At 61.8% G+C, this 19333-nt stretch overlaps 2 protein-coding genes across 5 annotated transcripts; one reads left to right on the top strand and one right to left on the bottom strand.

The window, feature by feature from the left end:
* Positions 1-170: 170 nt before the first annotated feature.
* CCDC25 (coiled-coil domain containing 25) lies at positions 171-6847 on the top strand. The gene is made up of 9 exons (XM_082756518.1): positions 171-254; positions 1507-1554; positions 2127-2166; positions 2836-2887; positions 3185-3260; positions 3695-3798; positions 4344-4546; positions 5533-5578; positions 6035-6847. The coding sequence occupies exons 1-9, from the start codon at positions 230-232 to the stop codon at positions 6062-6064; spliced, it is 624 nt and encodes a 207-aa protein (XP_082612644.1). The 5' UTR covers positions 171-229; the 3' UTR covers positions 6065-6847.
* A 4189-nt stretch (positions 6848-11036) lies between these two features.
* Positions 11037-17121, bottom strand: SCARA3 (scavenger receptor class A member 3). Of its 4 annotated transcripts, none has more exons than XM_082755736.1 (6): positions 16849-17121; positions 15226-15327; positions 15018-15128; positions 14504-14602; positions 12172-13215; positions 11037-11756 (listed from the first exon to the last, which is right to left on the bottom strand). In XM_082755736.1, the coding sequence occupies exons 1-6, from the start codon at positions 16853-16855 to the stop codon at positions 11317-11319; spliced, it is 1803 nt and encodes a 600-aa protein (XP_082611862.1). In that variant the 5' UTR covers positions 16856-17121; the 3' UTR covers positions 11037-11316. The 4 variants fall into 4 exon arrangements, with proteins under 4 accessions (XP_082611862.1, XP_082611863.1, XP_082611865.1 ...); XM_082755737.1 differs by having other exon boundaries at positions 15226-15324; XM_082755739.1 differs by lacking the exon at positions 16849-17121 and adding an exon at positions 16270-16347.
* Between the last annotated feature and the right edge of the window lie 2212 nt (positions 17122-19333).

Below are 19333 nucleotides of genomic sequence, written 5' to 3'. Positions count from 1 at the left end.
CCCCTCACACAGGGGAACGCTCCTTGCCCGGTCCTTCCCTCCCGCCGTGCGCATGCGCAGAGCCTTCTCCGGCTTCACCTTCCCGGCCGCGCGGCGCATGCGCACGGCCCATGGCAACGCCGCCGGGCCCGCGCTGCGCATGCGGCGTCGCGCCGCGCGCCTGCGCGCTGCTCGCTTCCGGCCCCCGGCGGCAGGAGCGGGCGGAGCGGGCGGCGGCGGCGCTGCTGCCATGGTGTTCTACTTCACCTCCGGCGGTGAGCGTGGGGCCGGCATGGGCTGGACTGGGCCTTACTGGTCCGGGCTGGGCCTTACTGGTCCGGGCTGGGCCTTACTGGTCCGGGCTGGGCCTTACTGGTCCGGGCTGGGCCTTACTGGTCCGGGCTGGGCCTTACTGGTCCGGGCTGGGCCTTACTGGTCCGGGCTGGGCCTTACTGGTCCGGGCTGGGCCTTACTGGGCCGGGCTGGGCCTTACTGGGCCGGGCTGGGCCTTACGGGGCCGGGCTGGTCCGGGCTGGGCCTTACGGGGCCGGGCTGGGCCTTACGGGGCCGGGCTGGGCCTTACGGGGCCGGGCTGGGCCTTACTGGTCCGGGCTGGGCCTTACTGGTCCGGGCTGGGCCTTACTGGTCCGGGCTGGGCCTTACTGGTCCGGGCTGGGCCTTACTGGTCCGGGCTGGGCCTTACGGGGCCGGGCTGGGCCTTACTGGGCCGGACTGGGCCGAGCTGGGCTCAGTTGGACCTGTTATACTGGGCTAAACTGGGTTCTACTGGGATAAACCAGTCTAAACCGGGTTAAACCACGCTTCGCTAGACTAAACTGGTCTCCACTGGTTTAAAATGGGCCGCACTGGGCTGAACTGGGCTTCACAGCACCACCCCCCCGCCTGCTGCCACCCCCTCAGCACCTTTGGGGAGAAATCCCTCAAATTCACAGCCCTGGGTGTCAAGGGGAGGTGCCCCCGGCCCCATTTACCCCCCCTGCTCCAACCCCAGCTTTTGGGGAGGTTCCCGACCCCTTCCCACCACAGGAGCACGAGGAGGAGACTCACAATTTGCTCAAAATGCTCCAAAATCCAGGATTTAAACCCTATAAATATTAAGAGTTCCCCTTTCTGTCAATGTTCTGCTCTTTTGGCAGCGTGGGCCTCGTTTTCCTGAAATTACTGCCTGTAAAACTTCATTCCCGAGCGTTTAATTTCAGGTTTGTGTCGTGCCTGCGCCCCTGGTGATCTCTCACTCCCTGATCTCCCCTTCCCACATGTCCAGAGTGGGTTTTTTCCACCTGCTAACCCCCAATTTCTGCCTTTTTCACCACCAAACGTAATTAAAACAGCGCTAGCTTCATTTGAGAAGTTTCACCTGGGCTCCTTGCGGCCGAGGCTGCGTTTTGGGTACAAACCAGAGCCTTTCTACCTCCCCCCAGGCTGGAAGTGATGGAGCAGAGCCTCTGGGGCTCCCCGCGTGGCTGCCCGAGCCCCTTCTGATCTGTTTTTCTCTCTCTCCCCCAGCTGTTCCTGCCGTTTACACCATCTACATGGGCAAGGATAAGTACGAAAGTGAGTGTGCCGAAATTAAGCCTGCTGGGGGTGTGCGGGAGGGTGCCTGGAGGTAGGTTTGGGGTTCCCCAGGGCATTTGGGGCCGGAAGGCTTCGTGTATTGCTTGAAACCTCATCCAGTCCTGCGGATTATTCTGATTTACCCCTCTGAAACCCTCTGGGTAGAGTCACCGAGACTTCAGCTGCTCCTGAAACTAAACGAGGTGTGAACCCAGCTGCCTGGAGACAGCCAGGGCACCTTTTTTGGGTGTTCTCTGCTGATTTCCTGCAAACCAGCCTTCCATTTCCCTGCTCAGCCTGGGCTTTTCCTCTTCCCACTGCGCATTTGTGCTCCAGAGTCCCTTTCCCCTGCTCTTTCCTTTAGGGAAACGGGAGGGAAACCAGAGGGAGCTTCCCCCTGGGTTCTGTTGTGCCTCCTGCTTGCAGGAGTGGGATTTTGGGGGCTCCTCAGCCTCACCCCTGCACTGATTCCCGCCATCCTACACGCTGGAGCCCCCCTTGTGGCTGATTTTTGCTCTGGGGAGGGGCTGGGATGATGCAGTGACAGATTTACCGACGCTTCTTTTTTGCAGATGAAGACCTCATCAAGTACGGCTGGCCCGAGGACATCTGGTGGGTACCAAAACCACCAAAATTCCCAGCTCTGGGAATCACACAAGGGCAGCCAGCACCCGGGGAGCCGAGGGAGGGAGCAGGAGCAGAGATTTTGGGTGTTTTGAGCCAGAGCTGCTGGCCTCAGACCCGCTGTGAGCAGCTCAAGCTGGCAGCAGGAAGCTCCCTGACATCTGTGGCGTGGTTTCGGTTCTCATTCAGTTCAGGAAGGAGAAAGGGGGATCCCCCCTCCTGCTCACAGCTGGCTGGAGCCATCCGTGGGTCGCCTCGCTGAGGTTTGTGAGCAGCCCTCCCCAAAAAATTTTCTTTTCCCATCCCTTTGGTGTTTTCCAGCTCGCGGCAGCATCACCCGGGGGGAGTTTTTGGCACGCACGGCGGTGCTGGAGGGCTCACCCTGCAAATAAAATGAGTTCTTAGTAAAAAAGAAGGGGAGAAAATTTTTTAATTTTAATTTTTTCAGCCTCACATCGAGGTGAACGGCGCTCCCAGGGGGAGAAACCCCAAGCACCTTGCACGGAGACGCATAAATGAGGAACGTTTCCCTGGTTCTGCCCGTGCAGTGGCTGCTGCTTCGCTCCTTAGGCAGGAAAATTTCCCAAAACGGATGATTGCCATCCCTCCCCTCCTGCTAAACGCGTTAATTTTGGTTTATTTTGGTTTATTTTGTAGGTTTCACGTGGACAAGCTCTCTTCTGCCCACGTCTACCTCCGCTTGCACAAGGTGAGCTCACGGCACGTGTGTTTAAAAGGCCCTGGGGAGCATTTCCCTGCCCAGGGGCTGCGGGGGGAGCCCTGGGTGAGTCCCTCCCTGCTCCCTGAAGCCCTTTTGGGGAAAGCAGAGCGCAAACTGTGTGCGTTTCTTCGAGCCTCTCCTTAAAAACACCCCAAAAAACTCCAAAAACCCGTAAAAAAACAGAGCGCAGGAGGGCTGGGCGTGCTCGCAGAGCTTCCCCTCGTGGCCCCGGTGATTTTTCGGGTGCTCGGGGGCAGCTGCTGACGTTGCCCCCCTCTGCTGCAGGGCCAGACGGTGGACGACATCCCGAAAGAAGTCCTGATAGACTGCGCCCACCTCGTGAAAGCCAACAGCATCCAAGGTGAGGCAGGATCCTGGCGGCAGGAGGCTGCTTTTTTGGGGGATAAACCTTGCTCGCAGCCTCCGGGGCTGCCTTTTAGGCTCCCAGCAGGAGGAGTTTCAAAGCCCTGCCCTTGCTTTCTCCTCTCTCCCAGCGCCTTGGGGCCCCCTTTCCCCAGTGCTCGCTCCTCTGGCAGGGCCGGGCCTCGTTAATCTGCATCTGGAGCTCGTTAGCCCCGCCTGCAGCACCCCCGTCACAGCAGCAAGCGGTGTTTTGGGGCTTTTCTGTTCCCTTTTTCCCCCTTTTTTCCCCCTTTTTCTCCCTTTTTCCCCCCTAATCAGTGACATCTGGGGCCAGAACAACCCTCAGTGGTCGTTTTCACGCGGAGATCTTTAAAATCCGCTCTCGGCGGGGGGAGAAATCGGATCCTTTTCCTTTCTCTCTCCCCTCCCCAGGCTGCAAGATGAACAACGTCAACGTGGTGTACACGCCGTGGACCAACCTGAAGAAAACGGCGGACATGGACGTGGGGCAGATCGGCTTCCACAGGCAGAAGGACGTGAGTGCTCGCTGCAGGCACGGGAGGACACGCTCAAACCCACCCAAACCCTCCCCGAGGAGCCTGCCCCTTGGATCAGCTCCCCAGCGGCGCTGCAGCCGTGTCTGGAAGGGCTGAGGCTTGAAGCTGCTGTGCAGGAACAGTTTCTGTGGTGTCCCTGAGGTGTCCGAGGCAGCATTTTGGTTTTGCTGCCTCTTTTTTGAGAGCTGTCTCGCCCCACAGCTCCCTCTGCGTTTGTTAAACCCGTGAAAAAGCAGAGCTGCTGAGCTCTGTAGGGTCAGGGAAGCCATTCCCAAGCCTGAACTTGGGAAAATTATCCCCAGATAACGCTGTGCCTAGCTGGGATGGAAAACTCTCCAAAACCCAAGGTGCAGAACCCCCTGCGAGCAGCACCCGATGCCCTCAGCCCCTCGTGGTGCTCAGAGACCTGCTGCCACCTCCTCGGGGCAGCTCCTGGCCAAGGAGGCGAAAGAGGGTGCCAAAATTAAAGGATTTTTTGTGTGTTTAAGGCCGGTGTTTCGTTTTTTTTTTTGCGCTCCTCCCAGGTGAAAATGCTGACGGTGGAGAAGAAGGTGAACGAGATCCTGAACCGGCTGGAGAAAACCAAAGTGGAGCGCTTCCCCGACCTGGCTGCCGAGAAGGAAGCCCGCGACAGAGAGGAGAGGAACGAGAAGAAAGCCCAGATCCAGGAGATGAAGCGGAAGGAGAAGGAGGAGATGAAGAAGAAGAAGGAGCTGGAAGAGCTTAGGTAAGGGGCGAGAAATCGCCGTGCCAGCGCCGGGGGAACGGTCACGGGTCAGCAGCTTGTTTAATCCCGGGCCCGGCGCGCTCAGCTGACCGGCTGCGGCGGTGTCTGCACGGCCCGGTGGTTTCTTTTGTCTCTACAATAAATCCATTTCCCCTTTTTTTCGCCTCAAATAAACTCGACGGGGAGCTCTGGTTAGCAGGAAGGGCCCCGGCTTTCGAAATCTGCCGCTGGCTCGAGGGAAATCAGGCAAAAAAAAACAAAAAAAAAACCCCTTGTGGGGTGGGAGCAGCCTCAGCCTGCTCCAGGTTTGTGTCTCAGCTTCCTGCTGCGTCCCCCAGCGCTGGGAAAAGCGTCTGGATCCTCAGTTTTCCTCCTAAACCATCGCTTTTAAGCCCAAAAGGTGGTTTGAAATGTCGTGCTGACCTTCCTGCCATCCAGCAAGTCTCGTTTTTCCCCCCCCCCTCCTTCCTGCCTGCCCCCCTGCAGGACAGGACGTGCTGGCCGGCCCCGAGGGCTCGCTTTGAGCACTTTGTTGTTTCTCCTCGAGCGATAACGAGGCTGGAATTCGAAAAACTCAAGGTTTCAACACCGGGAAAGATCCAAAACTCGAGGATTCCACACCCAGAAACCTCAGGAAGGGCTTTCGAGGTGCAAACAGAACCAGGAGAAAGCAGCAGCAGTCACCACCCAAAAATTAAAAGGGTTTTTTTCTGTCCCCTGGGACGATTTGAGTTCTGGACAAAGCTGCTGAGGCTGCGGAGAAAGAGCCTGCGCAGCACATGTGCTCTTTCCCCGGTTTGTTTTAATTACCCAAAGAGCACAAGGTAAGCAAATAATTCGCTCCAGCCTCAGTTTGGAAAGGAGAAATAGATTTTTTTTTTGATTTTTTTTTTTTCCCTCTGGTACCCGATCCTGTTTCATCAGAACGCCTCTGTCAGTGGGTTTGGGAAATGCATCCTGTAAGATAATGGCAATTTCCCTTTCAGGAGCTACTCGTCCTTAATGAAGGCTGAGAACATGTCCTCCAACCAGGTAGGAACCCGCAGAAACCCTGAGGGCGCGCACGAAACCCTCCTAAAATCCCCTTTCCCACCCCGGAGGAGGAGCAGGAGGAGTTTTAAGTCGGGCTCCAGCCTCGCAGGCTGCTGGGGGGCGACCAAAAATGCGGGCAGAGGGCTCTCCCTGACGGCACCCCCCACCTTGCTGCTTTTAGGGGGGTGCAAAACGCACGGCTGGAGTGAGCGGGGTCAGAGGAGGGATCCTGGAGGTCATTTGGGTGACCCTGAGCTTAAAATCCTTTTTTTTTTTTGCGTGCTAAAGCGCCAGAGGAGGCTGTGGCTTTCAGGAATCCTCCAGTTTTTCCTCCTGGCTGTTTGTCCTCTCGGATTTCGCTGAGAGGGCAGGAGCCCAGGGGAAATGGCAAAGCCCAGATCCTGCTGAACTTCCCCTTCGCCCCTTTCCGTCCTGACTTTCTCTCTCTCCCCGCAGGATGGCAACGATTCCGACGATTTTATGTAAAAAAAACAAAAAAAAACTCCTTTCTCCAGCCTGAGGTGGTGCGGGATGCCTGGGGAAGTCGCCGTCGCCGAGAACACCAAAAAAAAAACCACCAAAACCACCAAAAAACTGTCAACTCGGACTCCGTTTCTTCCCAACCCGCCTGGTTCTGGCGTCCCCACCGGCTCCGAGCCGCGGACGCTTTCTGGAAAGGGGGGGGGGGAAAAAAAATCCCCGATCCTACACCCACCTCTCCCCCTCGGGTGGAAGGAAGCAGACCTTGGGGGCTCGGGTTTGTTGCCGCAGCTTCCAATCCTGGGAGATTTGAGGAAGAAAAAGGCAAATCGGGCTGCCTCGCTGCTGCGTTGTCCCCCAAAAGGGGCAGAAGCAGAGATTTGGGGTCGCCCGACCCCAAAACCCCGCTGCTGATTGCACATCCCTGGGGGCGAGGGATCCCTCTGCGATCGGGGGGGGGGTGTAAATTTGTAAATCTGCTGTGAAGGTGGCAGTTTGTTAATTAAGGCTCGTTAATTGTTAATTAAGGCTCGTTAATTACGGGGCTGCAAACGAGGGCTCCGAATCGGTGCAGCCGACCCCGGCGCGGCACCGGGGCTGCACCGCGTGCCTCAGAACAACCCCCCCCCCGGGGTTAATTTGGTTTAATTAACAATTAATTGCTGGGAAAACTCCACAGGGGGGGGGTTGTGCGGTGCCCGCGCCCCCTCCCAGCTCCCCGAGCCCTCTGTGGGGTTTTTTTGGGGGGGTCTTTGTGAACCGATCCCAATAAACGGTGCAGCACCTGGACAAATATCCCGATTTTAACTCATTTTGGGGCTGCTAAAACCTCCTCGTGTGCTGCCCCCTTTCCTGGATCAGGGTTTGGGGGCAGGGAGCCCCCATCCCATACACGTTTTGCCCCCATTTCCCCCCCCCAGACCTTATTAATCCCCATTAGGGCTCCGAGGAGCCGGCCTCTTCCCCCCCCATCCCCTTTTTTCCTCTCTCCCTTTTCTCCTTTCCCATTTTCTGCCCCAATTTCCCCCCCCCGGGGGGGGGTGTTTGGGATTTGGGATTTCTCCTCCCCACAGCAGCTCCCGGCCTTGGGAAAGGGCTCCCCAAATGTCCCCCCCCCAGGGTGCTTTTTGGGGGCACCCATGGGTGCTGGGAGCTGGGGGCGAGCCTCCAGGGGAGGAAATCCTCCCCGTGTAGGGCCGAATTTAGGGTGAAGGGTGAATCTTAACCCCCCCGAGAGGAGTTTTTGCTCTCGCTGGAACCAAAATGTTGAAAATCGAACCAAAATCTTGGCCCCAACGGGATTTTTTTTTAGGGGAGGAAGAGCCCCGCCCTGCCGCGACGGCCAGGCCCTATAAATAAACAGGTTTTAGGTCAGGCGGCGCCCTTCCCCTAAAGGGTTTGGGGTTTGGGGTTGGGGGGAGCCAGGGGGTTCAGCCCCCGGTTCCCTACCAGGATGAGCGGGGGTCCTTGTAGGGTCCTGCTCCTTTTGGGGACCCCTCTTGGGGTGTTGAGCCAGGCTGGGCGCACAGATGGGGGAATTTGGGGTGTAAGGGGGGGCCCCAAAACCCTATAGGGCTGCTCCCTGCCCCTAGAACCAGCCCTACAGCTGCTCAAGGGAAGCAAAGGATCATTTATGGGGTGGGGAGCTGCACCCAGACCCCTCAAGGAGTCCCCAAATCCCAGTGGGGGCACTCTTGGGGTACCCCTATCCCCCGGGGGCATGTTTTTGGGGTCGAGGCGGGGGGGGGAACAAATTTCCCCCTTCCAGCTGCAAGGGCAGAGCCCGGGAGTGCCGGGGGGGCCCTATAGGGTTGCGTCCCACCCCCCCCCAGGGCCAAAATCCTAAATGAAAGGGCCCTTTCATGGGGTGAGGGCGGTGGCTGGGCTGCAGCTGCTGCCTGTTGTGCTTGGCCCTGCCTGCGCTGTGCTCGGGGTTTCCGCGCTGGGAAACGGCCCCGGGACGGCACCTTTTGGGGTCTGCGTGTCCCCGTCCCCGTGGGTGTCACCGTTTGGGGTCTGTGTGTCCCCAGCCCCTTTTACATCCCTGTTTGGGGTCTGTGTGTCCCCATTTCCCCGAGCATCCTGATTTGGGGTCTGTGTGGCCCTGTCCCTTTGGGCATTGCTATTTGGGGTCTGCGTGTTCCCATCCCCCTGGGCATCACCTTTTGGGGTCTGCGTGTCCCTGTCCCTCTAGGCATTGCTCTTTGGGGTCTGTGTGGCCCCATCCCCTTTTACATCACTGTTTGGGGTCTGAGTGTCCCCATCCCCTTGTGCAACCCCATTTGGGGTCTGCATGTCCCTGTCCCCCTGGGCATCACCTTTTGGGGTCTGTGTGTCCCCATCCCTTTGGGCATTACTCTTTGGGGTCTGCATGTTCCCATCCCCTTTTACATCCTTGTTTGGGGTCTGAGTGTCCCCATCCCCCTGGACATCCCTATTTGGGGTCTGCATGTCCCTGTTCACCTGGACATCCCCATTTGGGGTCTGTGTGTCCCCATCCCTTTGGGCATTGCTCTTTGGGGTCTGTGTGTCCCCATCCCACTGTGCATCACTGTTTGGGGTCTGCGTGTCCCCGTCCCCTTTTACATCCTTTTTTGGGGTCTGAGTGTCCCCATCCCCCTGGACATCCCTGTTTGGGGTCTGCGTGTCCCTGTCCCCAAGGGTGTCACTACCCTTAGGGCTTCATGTCCCCATTGCCCTGGGCATTATTTTTTGGGGTCTGCGTGTCCCCATCCCCTTTTACATCCTTGTTTGGGGTCTGAGTGTCCCCGTCCCCCTGGACATCCCCATTTGGGGTCTGCGTGTCCCTGTTCACCTGGACATCATTATTTGGGGTCTGCTCTGAGTGTCCCCATCCCCTTGTGCAACCCTATTTGGGGTCTGCGTGTCCCCGTCCCTCTGGGCGTTGCTCTTTGGGGTCTGCCCGTCCCCATATAGCACGGGGCAGGTTTTTGGGGTATTTTGCTCTGCGCCCCAAAAGCACCCTCACCCCGACCCTCTGTGGGGGCAGTAGGGTTGGTGTTTGTGCCCCCCCACTGGCACCGAGCAGCCCCGCAGCTCTGCAGGCGTCGTTTTGGGGAGAAAAACAGGAAAACGGCGTGCCAACAGCAACAAACACCGCAGCGGGGCCAGCGGGGGGGGCACGGGGATGGGGTGGGATTGGGATATGGGGTGGGGATGGGATGGGGATATGGGATGGGGATGGGATGGGATGCAAATAGGGTCAGAATGGGGTGGGAATGGGGACTGGGATGGGATGGGGATGGGGATTTGGGATGGGATGGGATGGGGATATGGGATGGGATGGGATGGGGATGGAAATGGGGTCAGAATGGGGTGGGAATGGGGACTGGGATGGGATGGGGATGGGGATATGGGATGGGGATATGGGATGGGGTGGGATGGGATGGGATTGGGATATGGGGTGGGGATGGGATGGGGATGGAAATGGGGTCAGAATGGGGTGGGAATGGGGAGTGGGATGGGATGGGGATGGGGATTTGGGATGGGATGGGGATATGGGATAGTGATATGGGATGGGGATGGGATGGGGATGATATGGGGATATGGGATGGGGATGGGGATTTGGGATGGGATGGGGATTTGGGATGGGATGGGGATATGGGATGGGATGGGGATATGGGATGGGGATTTGGGATGTGGATTTGGGATGGGATGGGGATATGGGATGGGATGGAGATGGGGATTTGGGATGGGGATATGGGATGGGGATTTGGGATGGGATGGGATGGAAATAGGGTCACAATGGGGTGGGAATGGGGACTGGGATGGGGATGGGATGGAAATGGGGTCAGAATGGGGTGGGAATGGGGACTGGGATGGGATGGGGATGGGGAGATAATGGGGTGGGAATGGGGAATGGGATGGGGATGGGGATTGGGATGGGATGGAGATGGGGACAGGAATGGGGATGGGGGCGGGCCGTGGGTACCAAATCCCAATTCCCCAGGCAGGCAGCGGGGCAGGGCTGTGCGTGACCTTTATGGGATTTTTCTTTACTCTGGCACTGCAGGGAGGGGATCCCTGGCAGATCCCAATTTGGGGCCGGCTCCTTCCCCCAGTGCCCTGTTGCTTTTGGCACCGCGACCCCAAATCGGGTACCTGGGCCCCCCCTGCCCCCTCCCTGCACTCAGCAGGGGAAAAAAACCCCACACCCTGCTCCGGGGGGGGGCAGATCCCACCACCCTACACAGCTCCCACCCCACAAAAGCCAGCCCCAGGTGGCCCAGAGCAGCAGCAGATCTGTGGGGTTTGGGGTTTAGGGTTTGGGGTTTAGGGTTTAGGGTTTGGGATTTGGGGTTTGGGGTTTGGGGTTTAGAGTTTGGGTTTTGGGGTTTGGGGTTTAGGGCTAAGGGTTTGGGATTTGGAGTTCAGGGTTTGGGGTTTAGGGTTTGGGGTCTAAGTTTTGGGGTTTGGGGTTTAGGGTTTGGGGTTTAGGGTTTGGGGTTTAGAGTTTGGGGTTTAGGATTTGGGGTTTGGGGTTTAGAGTTCGGGGTTTGGGGTTTAGGGTTAAGGGTTTGAGGTTTAGAGTTTGGGGTTTAGGGTTTGGGATTTAGGGTTTGGGGTTTAGGGCTAAGGGTTTGGGATTTGGAGTTTGGTGTTTAGGGTTTGGGTTTTGGGTTTTGGGGTTTAGGGTTTGAGATTTGGGGTTTAGGGTTTGGGGCTTAAGGTTTAGGGTTTGGGGTATCCCCCTGATAATCCCCAGCCCAGCAGCACCGGGGGGGCTACACAGGGGGCTTCTCCCCCCCCTCCAGCTCCAGCCAAGCTGTAGGATGGGGCGAGGATCCCAGTCACCCCCACGGGGCCTGCCGCCCCCACCCCAAATCCCCAGCCAAGCGCTGCCCCTGCCCCTCCTGCCCCACACCAGCACCAGGAAACCCCAAAACCCCCCCAAAACCCCCCAAAACCCCCCCAGGAGGCAGGAGCCGCGGGTCCCTTTGGGGTTTTTATTGTGCCACGAGTACAAAGCGAGGGGCTGGGGGGGGGGGGCAGCATCTGGGGACAAAGGGGGGGGGCACAAACCAGCTGCACCCCAAACCCTATAGGGCCTCGTCCCGCGGGACCCCATGGGCTCGTCGCCCTCACTGCCCAAGAGCCAGGGGCCAGCCCCACAGCACCCCAAAATTTTATAGGGTTGGGGGGGGTCCGGACCCCCCCACACACCTCAAAGGGGTCCTTCCTGCCCTGTCCCTTGGGGCTGGCAGCGGGGGGGATGCTTTTGGGGTTGCTTTTGGGGCTCACGGGCCGGGGGGGCCGGGGGGACCCGGTGGTCCCGGGAGACCCCGTAAACCGGGGTCTCCTTTGGGTCCTGTGGGGCCGATCCGCCCCACAGCCCCGGGGGGCCCGGGGAGCCCCGGTTTGCCCTGAGGACCTGGGGGGCCCTCGGGTCCCGGCCCCCCCTCGGGTCCTGGGGGTCCCGGGTCTCCTCGGGGTCCCGTTTGTCCCTCGGAGCCAGAAAACCCAAAACTGCCCTTGGCGCCCTTGAGGCCGGGGAAACCCTTGGCACCCAAGGGTCCCCTTTCTCCTTGGGGACCGGGGGGGCCCGGGGTGCCGGGGGTGCCGGGGGGGCCCGGTGACCCCAAACTGCCGGTGTCGCCCTTCTCTCCTCTGCTTCCCGCAGCACCCTTGGTGCCCACGTCGCCTTTAGGGCCGCGGGGGCCCGGGGGTCCCGGTATACCTGTGGGAGGAAGAAGAAGGGGGTGAGTGCGAAGATTGGGATGTGGCGTATCGGGGCGGTGAGCCTGGGGGGTGCCCGGGGGGGTTTTGGGGGGTTTTGGTTAAAACCAGAGCTGTTTTGGCTCCTGGTTCTCTGTGTGGGGCACCCCCGAGCATGCAGAGCCCCCTCTCCCCCCTTCCTGCAGTCTTCAGGGTCTGGGGGCACCGTAATTGCTTTTTTCTGGAGCAAAATCCCCCTTTTTCAGCCCAAAGCCCCAGGGGGAGAGCCCTCCAAAGGGCTGAGCTGAGGGGGTCCACGCAGCTCCGTCCCCGGGACACCTCCGCGCCCACGAGCTGGATATTCGGGTAACCTTTCGGGCCACCCCAGCGGTTGCGGCGCGGCGGGGAGCTGCCGAAATTTCGGCGGCCGCCCTCACCCCGCAGGACGGTGACGTTCCTCAGGGCCTCCCCGTGGCGCGCGTCCACCGCCTTCATCTCCTCCAGCAGCGCGGACAGGTTGCGGACGTCGAAATCCAGCCGGGCGCTCAGGAAACCGAAACGTTCCCTCAGCCCCTCGGCCTCCCCTAAAGCACGGCCGAGGGATTTGTTGAGGTAGTCGAGCTCCTCGGCTTGGGCGTGGAAGCCCAGGGTGCAGGAGAGCCGCACGTCGTCCAGGTAGCGCAGCATGCCGTGGACGTGCCCGTCGGTGGCGTTGACGTTGGCCACGATGGTGGCCAGCTCCAGCCGCTGGGCTTCCAACCTCCCCTCCAGCGCCTGGAAGCGCTCGGCCGCCCGCTTCTGCCCGTAGCGGCCGTGGTAACGCAGGTCGCCCAGGTTCTCCCGCTGCTCGTCCAGCGAGGAGGAGACGTTGTCCAGCTGCAGCTGCAGCCCCATCACCTGCAGCACCAGCTCGTGCATGCTCTCCGCGTTCTCCCCCGCCCGCCGCCCCGCCGCCCCCAGGCTGCCCCGCAGCCCCTTCACCGCCTCCCCCGTCTCGGCGGCGGCCGCCCGCAGCCCCCCCAGGAGCCGCGTGTGGTTGTGCCAGCCGGCCTCCAGCTCCTCCAGGGCCTCCTTCTCCTCCTCCGCCCTCCTCTCGGCGGCTCGCAGCCTCCCCCAGCTCTGCCCCAAGCTGGCGTTGAGGCGCTGCAGGGCCGCCATCGCCTCGAGCCTCTCCTCAACCAGCTCCCGCAGTGACCCCCGCAGCCCCTCGGCCGCCTCCCGCCAGCCCCCGGCCCTCGCCCAGAGCTGGCCCAAAGTCCGGTTGAGTTGCCCGGTAGCCGCCCAGCAGCCGGCCAGTTCGGCTCCCAGTTGCTGGCCCGAGGAGGCCAGGAGGTGGTGGGCTCGGGAGGTGTTGTCCAAGAGGGTCTCCTGGGCTGTCAGGGTGTGCCGCACGGCTTCCAGTTCGTCCCGGAGCTTGGCGAGCTCCTGGCCCAGTTGGGCTGGTTGGTGGCACTGGGAGCAGTTCGCCGAGGTCTTCTCATCTGGAGGAAGGGTGGAGGGGGGACTCGGACCACCGCCCACCACCAGAACTCACAGATCTCCAAGTTGAAGCCCACCACCCACCACCAGGACCCACAGACCACCACCCCGAGGCCCTTGGCCCACCAGCACCCAAAGACCTCCACCTCGAGAACCACCACCCTTAGTCCACCACCATGACCCCCAGACCTCCCAGTTGAGGTCCATAGCCCACCACCAGCACCCACAGACCTCCCTGTTGAGACCCTCAACCCACTACCAGAATCCACAGACCTCCAAATTGAGGCCCTAAGCCCACCACCAGCACCCACAGACCACCAAGTTGAAGCCCACCACCCACCACCAGAACCCAGAGACCTCCAAATTGAGACCCTCAGCCCACCTCCAGGACCCATAAACCTCCCAGTTGAGGTTCATAACCCACCACCAGAACCCACAGACCTCCAAATTGAGGCCCTCAACCCACCACCATGACCCACAACCCTCCACCCCAAGGCCCTTAGCCCACCACCAGCACCCACAGACCTCCCCGTTGAAGCCCACCACCCACCTCCAGCACCCAAAGACCTCCATATTGAGGTACCCTTAGCCCACCACCATGACCCACAGACCTCCACCTCGAGGACCACCACCCTTAGCCCACCACTGTGACCCACAGATCTCCAAGTTGAAGCCCACCACCCACCTCCAGCACCCACAGACCTCCAAATTGAGACCCTAAGCCCACCACCATGACCCACAACCCTTCACCCTGAGGCCCTTAGCCCACCACCAGCACCCACCGACCTCCAAGCTGAGGTTCATAACCCACCACCAGGACCCACAAACCTCCACCCCAAGGCCCTTAGCCCACCACCATGACCCACAGACCACCAAGTTGAGGTCCATAGCCCACCACCATGACCCACAGACCACCACCCCAATGCCCTTAGCCCACCAGGACCCAAAGACCTCCCCGTTGAAGCCCACCACCCACCTCCAGCACCCACAGACCTCCAAATTGAGACCCTCAGCCCACCACCATGACCCACAACCCTTCACCCTGAGGCCCTAAGCCCACCACCAGCACCCACCAACCTCCCCACCAAGACCCTCAGCCCACCACCAGGACCCACAGACCTCCCAGTTGAAGCCCACCACCCACCACCAGCACCCACAGACCTCCCAGTTTAGGTCCATAGCCCACCGCCATGACCCATAGACCTCCCCACCGAGACCCTTAGCCCACCAGCACCCTCAGACCACCCCGTTGAAGCCCACCCAACCCCTGGAGCTCCGTGACGGACTCACCCAGCCCCTGCAGCTCCCCCTGGATGGCCAGGAGCCTCTCCTCGTAGGACGCCTGCGCCGAGCTGATGCCGCCCGCGATGGTGTCGACCCTCCTGAAGACTGCGGGGGCGATGAGCTGAGGGGCCGGGGGGGCGCCGGGAACAACCCCAAATGCCCCCACCTCCCACCCCAAAGCCTTTGGGACCCCCACAAAAGCCTACAAAGGCTTTGCAGCCCCTCACGGGGGGCACAGGACCCCCCTAAAAGCCATGGGTGTCCCGTAGGGCAAAGCCCCCCGCTCTCCACCAGGTCCCCCCCCCACTCCGCGCATCAACCTCAGGCAGCAGGAGGGCCAAAAGGCAGCGAAGACCATGGGGTTGGGGGGAAAATTGGGGGATTTGGGGTCGTTTCACCCCATCCCGCACCAAGCCTCGTGTCGGAGGGATGCTCGCGCATCCCGGTAGGAACAGAAAGGGGGAAAAAAGGGGGAAAAAAGGGGAAAAATGGAGCCCCCCCCATCCCTGCCAGTGCTCACCCAGGGTGGCCAGCACGGTGACGGCCACGATGAGGAGGATGGAGAAGACGTAGAGGATTTTGACGGCCGTCTGCAGGGACAGGTCCCTCTGGCAGCGGCTGCAGCTGCTCCCTGCCGGGTGGAGGGTTTAGGATCAGGCCCTGCTGCTGCCCACCCCCGTGGAAAATTGGGGAGGGGGGGGCGGCAACGGGGCGGTCTCGGCGCTCACCGGTGGTGCGGAAGGACGGCATCTCCTCCTCCTCCTCCTCCTCCTCCTCCTCCTCTTCCTCCTCTTCCTCCTCCGCTGCTGCTGCTGCCACCAGGGCCTCTGCTGGAAGGGGAGGTGGCCCCATGGGTCAGGTGTCCCCATCCCCTGCGTCCCCATCCTCTGTGCCCCAATTTCATGTCCCCATCCCGTGTCCCCATCCCTGTACTCCCATCCTGTATCCCCATCCCCTGTCCCCCATCCCCTGTGTCCCCATTCCTGTGCCCCCCATCCCTTGTGTCCTATCCCCTGTGTCCCCATCCCATGTCCCCATCCCATGTCCTCATCCCTGTGTCCCCATCACCTGTGCCCCTATTCCATGTCCCCATCCTATGTCCCTATCCATGTGCCCCCACCCCTGTGCCCCCATCCCCTGTGCCCCCCATCCCTTTCCCCCATCCCTGTGCCCCCATTCCCTCTGTCCCCATCCCATGTCCCCATCTCTGTGCCACCATTCCTGTGCCCCCCATCCCCTTTGTCCCCCATCCCATGTCCCCATCCCCTATGTCCCCATCCCCTGTGCCCCTATTTCATGTCCCCATCCCATGTCCCCATCCCTGTGTCCCCATCCCCTGTGCCCCCAACCCTTGTGCCCCCACCCTGTGTCCCCATCCCATGTCCCCATCCCGTGCCCCAATTCCGTGTCCCCATCCCTGTGCCCCCACCCCGTGCCCCCACCCCATCCTCTCCCAGGAGCAGCCGGCTCTGTGAAGGGCCCCCCCCAGCTCCCCAAGCTGCTTCACCGTTAAAAAAAAAGCAAAATAATCACTAAAAAAAGCAAACAAAGCCCCCCCCCGAGCCCTCAGCTGATTCCAGACCCCCCCCCCCTTTGTGCTGGGGCAGAGCACACCGATATGGGGGGGGGGGCACAGAGCCCAGGACCCCCCCCCCAACCAGCAGCAGTGCCCAACACCGTGAATCCCCCCTTGGGGGGCACCGGGCGAGCGCGCCACGACCCAGGAGGGGGCTGCACCCCCCCCCCACCCCAAAAATTTGCCCCCCCCCGACCTTCTCCAGGTGCCGGGGGTAGAAGCGGGGGCTGCTCCGTGCTCTCCACGCCGGGGGGGCCGCGAGGGGCCGCGTCCCATGGCCGGAGTGCTGGCACCGCCAGCGTCCCCCGCTTATAAACCCCGCCGCCCCCACGGAAACCCGGGGCGGCACCTGGGATGGGGGGGGGGAATAGGGGGGGGGGCCCCCTCCCGGGCCTGTCAGTTTTCAGCTGTCCCAAATTTTGGCTTTTTCCGCCCCGGGAACGAGCGGCGGAGGCAGCCGTTGGGTTGGGAGGAGGAGGTGTGCGTTGGAAGCCCCCCCCCCCCCCATTGTTTTATTTTGGGGGGGGGGTCTCGGAGCGGGGCTGAGCCCACCCCATAGAAAAAGCTGCCCATAGGGTGGGAAAAGAAGGGTGGGAAAAAGCCCCCCGGTTTTGGGCACCCCATGGGCGCCCCCGATTTTGGGCACCGTGCCGGGGACCCGCGCTCGGCCACCGCCATCCCCTCCAGCCCCTCTACCACCACCCTCACCCCTCTCCTTACATCCCCCCCCCCCCAAAAAAAAAGCCCCCGGCCCCTTTGTGCGACCCCGACTCACCTCTCATCACCCCAAAACCTCCCGGCCAGCAGCGGGGACGTGGTGACCCCAACCCCGTTGCCACCCCAGGCCTCAGCGCCCCGCTCCCCGTCGCGCCGTGCCGGCCAGCATGGCCGGGGCTGCCGGGCTCCCCCGGCCCCTCGCTCCCCCAAGGTGGGCCAGAAAATTTTGGGAACCCCTCAAAAGGATCCCCGTGGGCGGGGGGAAGCCCCCAGGACCCCTTTTTCCCCCATGGGTGAGCGGGATGGGGAGCGGGAAGCGCGGCCGGGCTTGGGCGGCGTCCAGCGGAGCGCGAGGGGCTGCTCCCTCCTTCCTTCCCTCCCTCCTTCCCTCCTTCCCTCCGGCCCTAATGACTACCAAATGTCTGCCTGACTGCCGTGCCGAGCCGTGCCGAGCCGTGCCAAGCTGTGCCAAACTGTGCCAAACCATGCCAAGTTGTGCCATGCTGTGCCAAGCTGTGCCAAGCTGTGCCGAGCCGTGCCGAGCCGTGCCAAGCTGTGCCAAGCTGTGCCAAGCTGTGCCAAACCATGCCAAACCATGCCAAACTGTGCCAAGTTGTGCCAAGTTGTGCCAAGCTGTGCCATGCAGTGCCAAGCTGTGCCGAGCTGTGCCAAACTGTGCCACGCTGTGCCAAGCCGTGCCAAACTGTGCCAAGCTGTGCCAAGCTGTGCCGAACCGTGCCGAGCTGTGCCAAGCCAAGGGGAAGGATGCTGCGGGGTTGGGGAGATGCTGGGGGACACTTTGGGGGCTGCACCCAGTGGCCCTGGGGGTCCGGAGCCTCGGGGTTGGGTCCTGGGGTGGGGCCGGGGTCCTGCTCCTCGGGGTCGGGGTCAGGGGGTTTGGGGGTTGAAGCCGTGCGCCTGGGCCAGGGCGCTGGGGAGCTGGGGTTTGGGGTCTGAGGGGTTTTGGGGCTGGGGCCTGCTTTGGGGCCGTGGTTGTGGCTGTGGGGGGGGCAGGGGCTGTTTCCCCACGTGGCATTTTCCCTTTTTTCTGCCATTTTCCTTCTTTTTCTGCAATCTCTCCCCCCCCCAGCACCTGCCCACCTCCTCCCCAGGACTCCCGGCCCGTCCCCATCCCACATCCCAAGGCATTTCAAGGCCGTCACTCCTCCCTGGCCCCATTTTGGGGCCTTTTTGCTGCCTTCCGCAGCTCCCCCGCGTGCCCTCGGGCCGTCCCTGATGACTCACGGCTGGTGGCACGGCTCCAGGGTGGCCGATTTGCCCGATTCCTCCTCTTTTTGGCGCAGCTTTTTCCACCGCCGAGCCGCTCCGTGCTGCGCCCCCACGGCCCCTCTCCAACCACGGGAGCTTTTTTTGGGGGGGGGCAGGCACCGTTTTCCCCCCAAATCGGGTGGCTGGAGGTGAAAGACCCCAGCCCCCGGCACCAGTAAAAGGGGGGTGCCCACCCCTGGATGATTTTGGGGGGGGTGCCCCCAGCCCCAAACCCCTCACACCACACACCGACGGGACAGAGGATGAATGCGCGGAAAAGATTTAATAAAAAACCCACAGAATAAAAGATTTAATAAGAAAAGATTTAATAAGAAAAGATTTAATAAGAAACTCACAGAATAGGACAGACAGCACCGACAGGCCCCATTTCCCACCCACCCAGCCCCTTTACACCCTTTTCTCCCCCCCTCCCCAAATTCCTCTCCCTCTCCCCCCCCCCCCCAACTCCCCATCTCTGCCTCCTTTTGGGGTCCTCTCCGTGCCCCTGCACCTCTTTGGCCGCCCCCTCCTCCCTTTTTTCTCCCCCCCCCCATTGCGCACGGCCCTTGAGCAGCCACCCCGAGCCCCCCACCCCGACTTAGCACCCACCCCCTGCCCCAATTCCCCCCCCGCTGCCCCCCAGCCTCCCCCCTGCCCACCTTTGCCCGTAGGTGCCCCCGTCCTGGCGCAGCCTCGCCAACCAGGGCAGGAAGGGCTCCGAGGGGCCCGGCGCCCCCTCGCCCTCGCAGGGGCTGAGCCGCAGCTCCAGGGGGAAATTGGGGATGATCCGGTGGGGGCCCAGAGCCTCCCCCACGACGTGCAGGGAGCGCACGGCCGCCAGGATCAGCGGCAGCCTCCTCGCCCAGCTCTTGCCCGCGCCCTGCGCCAGGCGCTGCAGGCTGCCCACGACGGGCGCCAGGGATTTTTGGGGGGGCTGCAGGGCGGCCGTAGCCCCCAGGCTCCGCTGCAGGGCGTCCCGCAGGAAGGCAGAGCCCTGCTGGCAGCCGACGGCGCTGGGGGTGCCGTAGGGTTCCCAAATTTGCTCGCCGAGGATCCGGGCAGCCTCCTCCGCCGAGGCTTGGCGCATGGGGAAGGCGAGCGGCCAGCGCGAGGCTTCGTCCACCGCCACCAGCAAGCAGCGCAGCCCCTCCTCGTTGGGGGGCAGCCCCTGGATGAAGCCGAGCTGCAGGCGGGCCCACGGCCCTGCGGGGCGTTGGGGAGGCGAGATCCCTGCCTCCCCCTCGTCCCCGGCACAGCGGGGGCAGCTCCGCACC

The sequence above is a fragment of the Aythya marila genome (genome assembly GCF_965140915.1).
Source record: "Aythya marila genome assembly, chromosome: 3".
NCBI classification, from domain to species: domain Eukaryota; kingdom Metazoa; phylum Chordata; class Aves; order Anseriformes; family Anatidae; genus Aythya; species Aythya marila.
The sequence above is the reverse complement of the archived record's forward strand: the minus strand, read 5'-3'. Positions and strand labels throughout refer to the sequence as shown.

Excerpts from the sequence above, each read along its gene's own strand:
- CCDC25 (XM_082756518.1), top strand. The coding sequence starts at position 230 with ATGGTGTTCTACTTCACCTCCGGCG. Across the intron at positions 2,888-3,184 it reads TCTACCTCCGCTTGCACAAG|GGCCAGACGGTGGACGACAT; the intron begins GTGAGCTCACGG and ends CCTCTGCTGCAG. Across the intron at positions 3,799-4,343 it reads GCTTCCACAGGCAGAAGGAC|GTGAAAATGCTGACGGTGGA; the intron begins GTGAGTGCTCGC and ends CGCTCCTCCCAG.
- SCARA3 (XM_082755736.1), bottom strand. Across the intron at positions 14,603-15,017 it reads CACCGTGCTGGCCACCCTGG|TCTTCAGGAGGGTCGACACC; the intron begins GTGAGCACTGGC and ends TCGCCCCCGCAG. Across the intron at positions 11,757-12,171 it reads GAACGTCACCGTCCTGCGGG|GTATACCGGGACCCCCGGGC; the intron begins GTGAGGGCGGCC and ends TTCCTCCCACAG.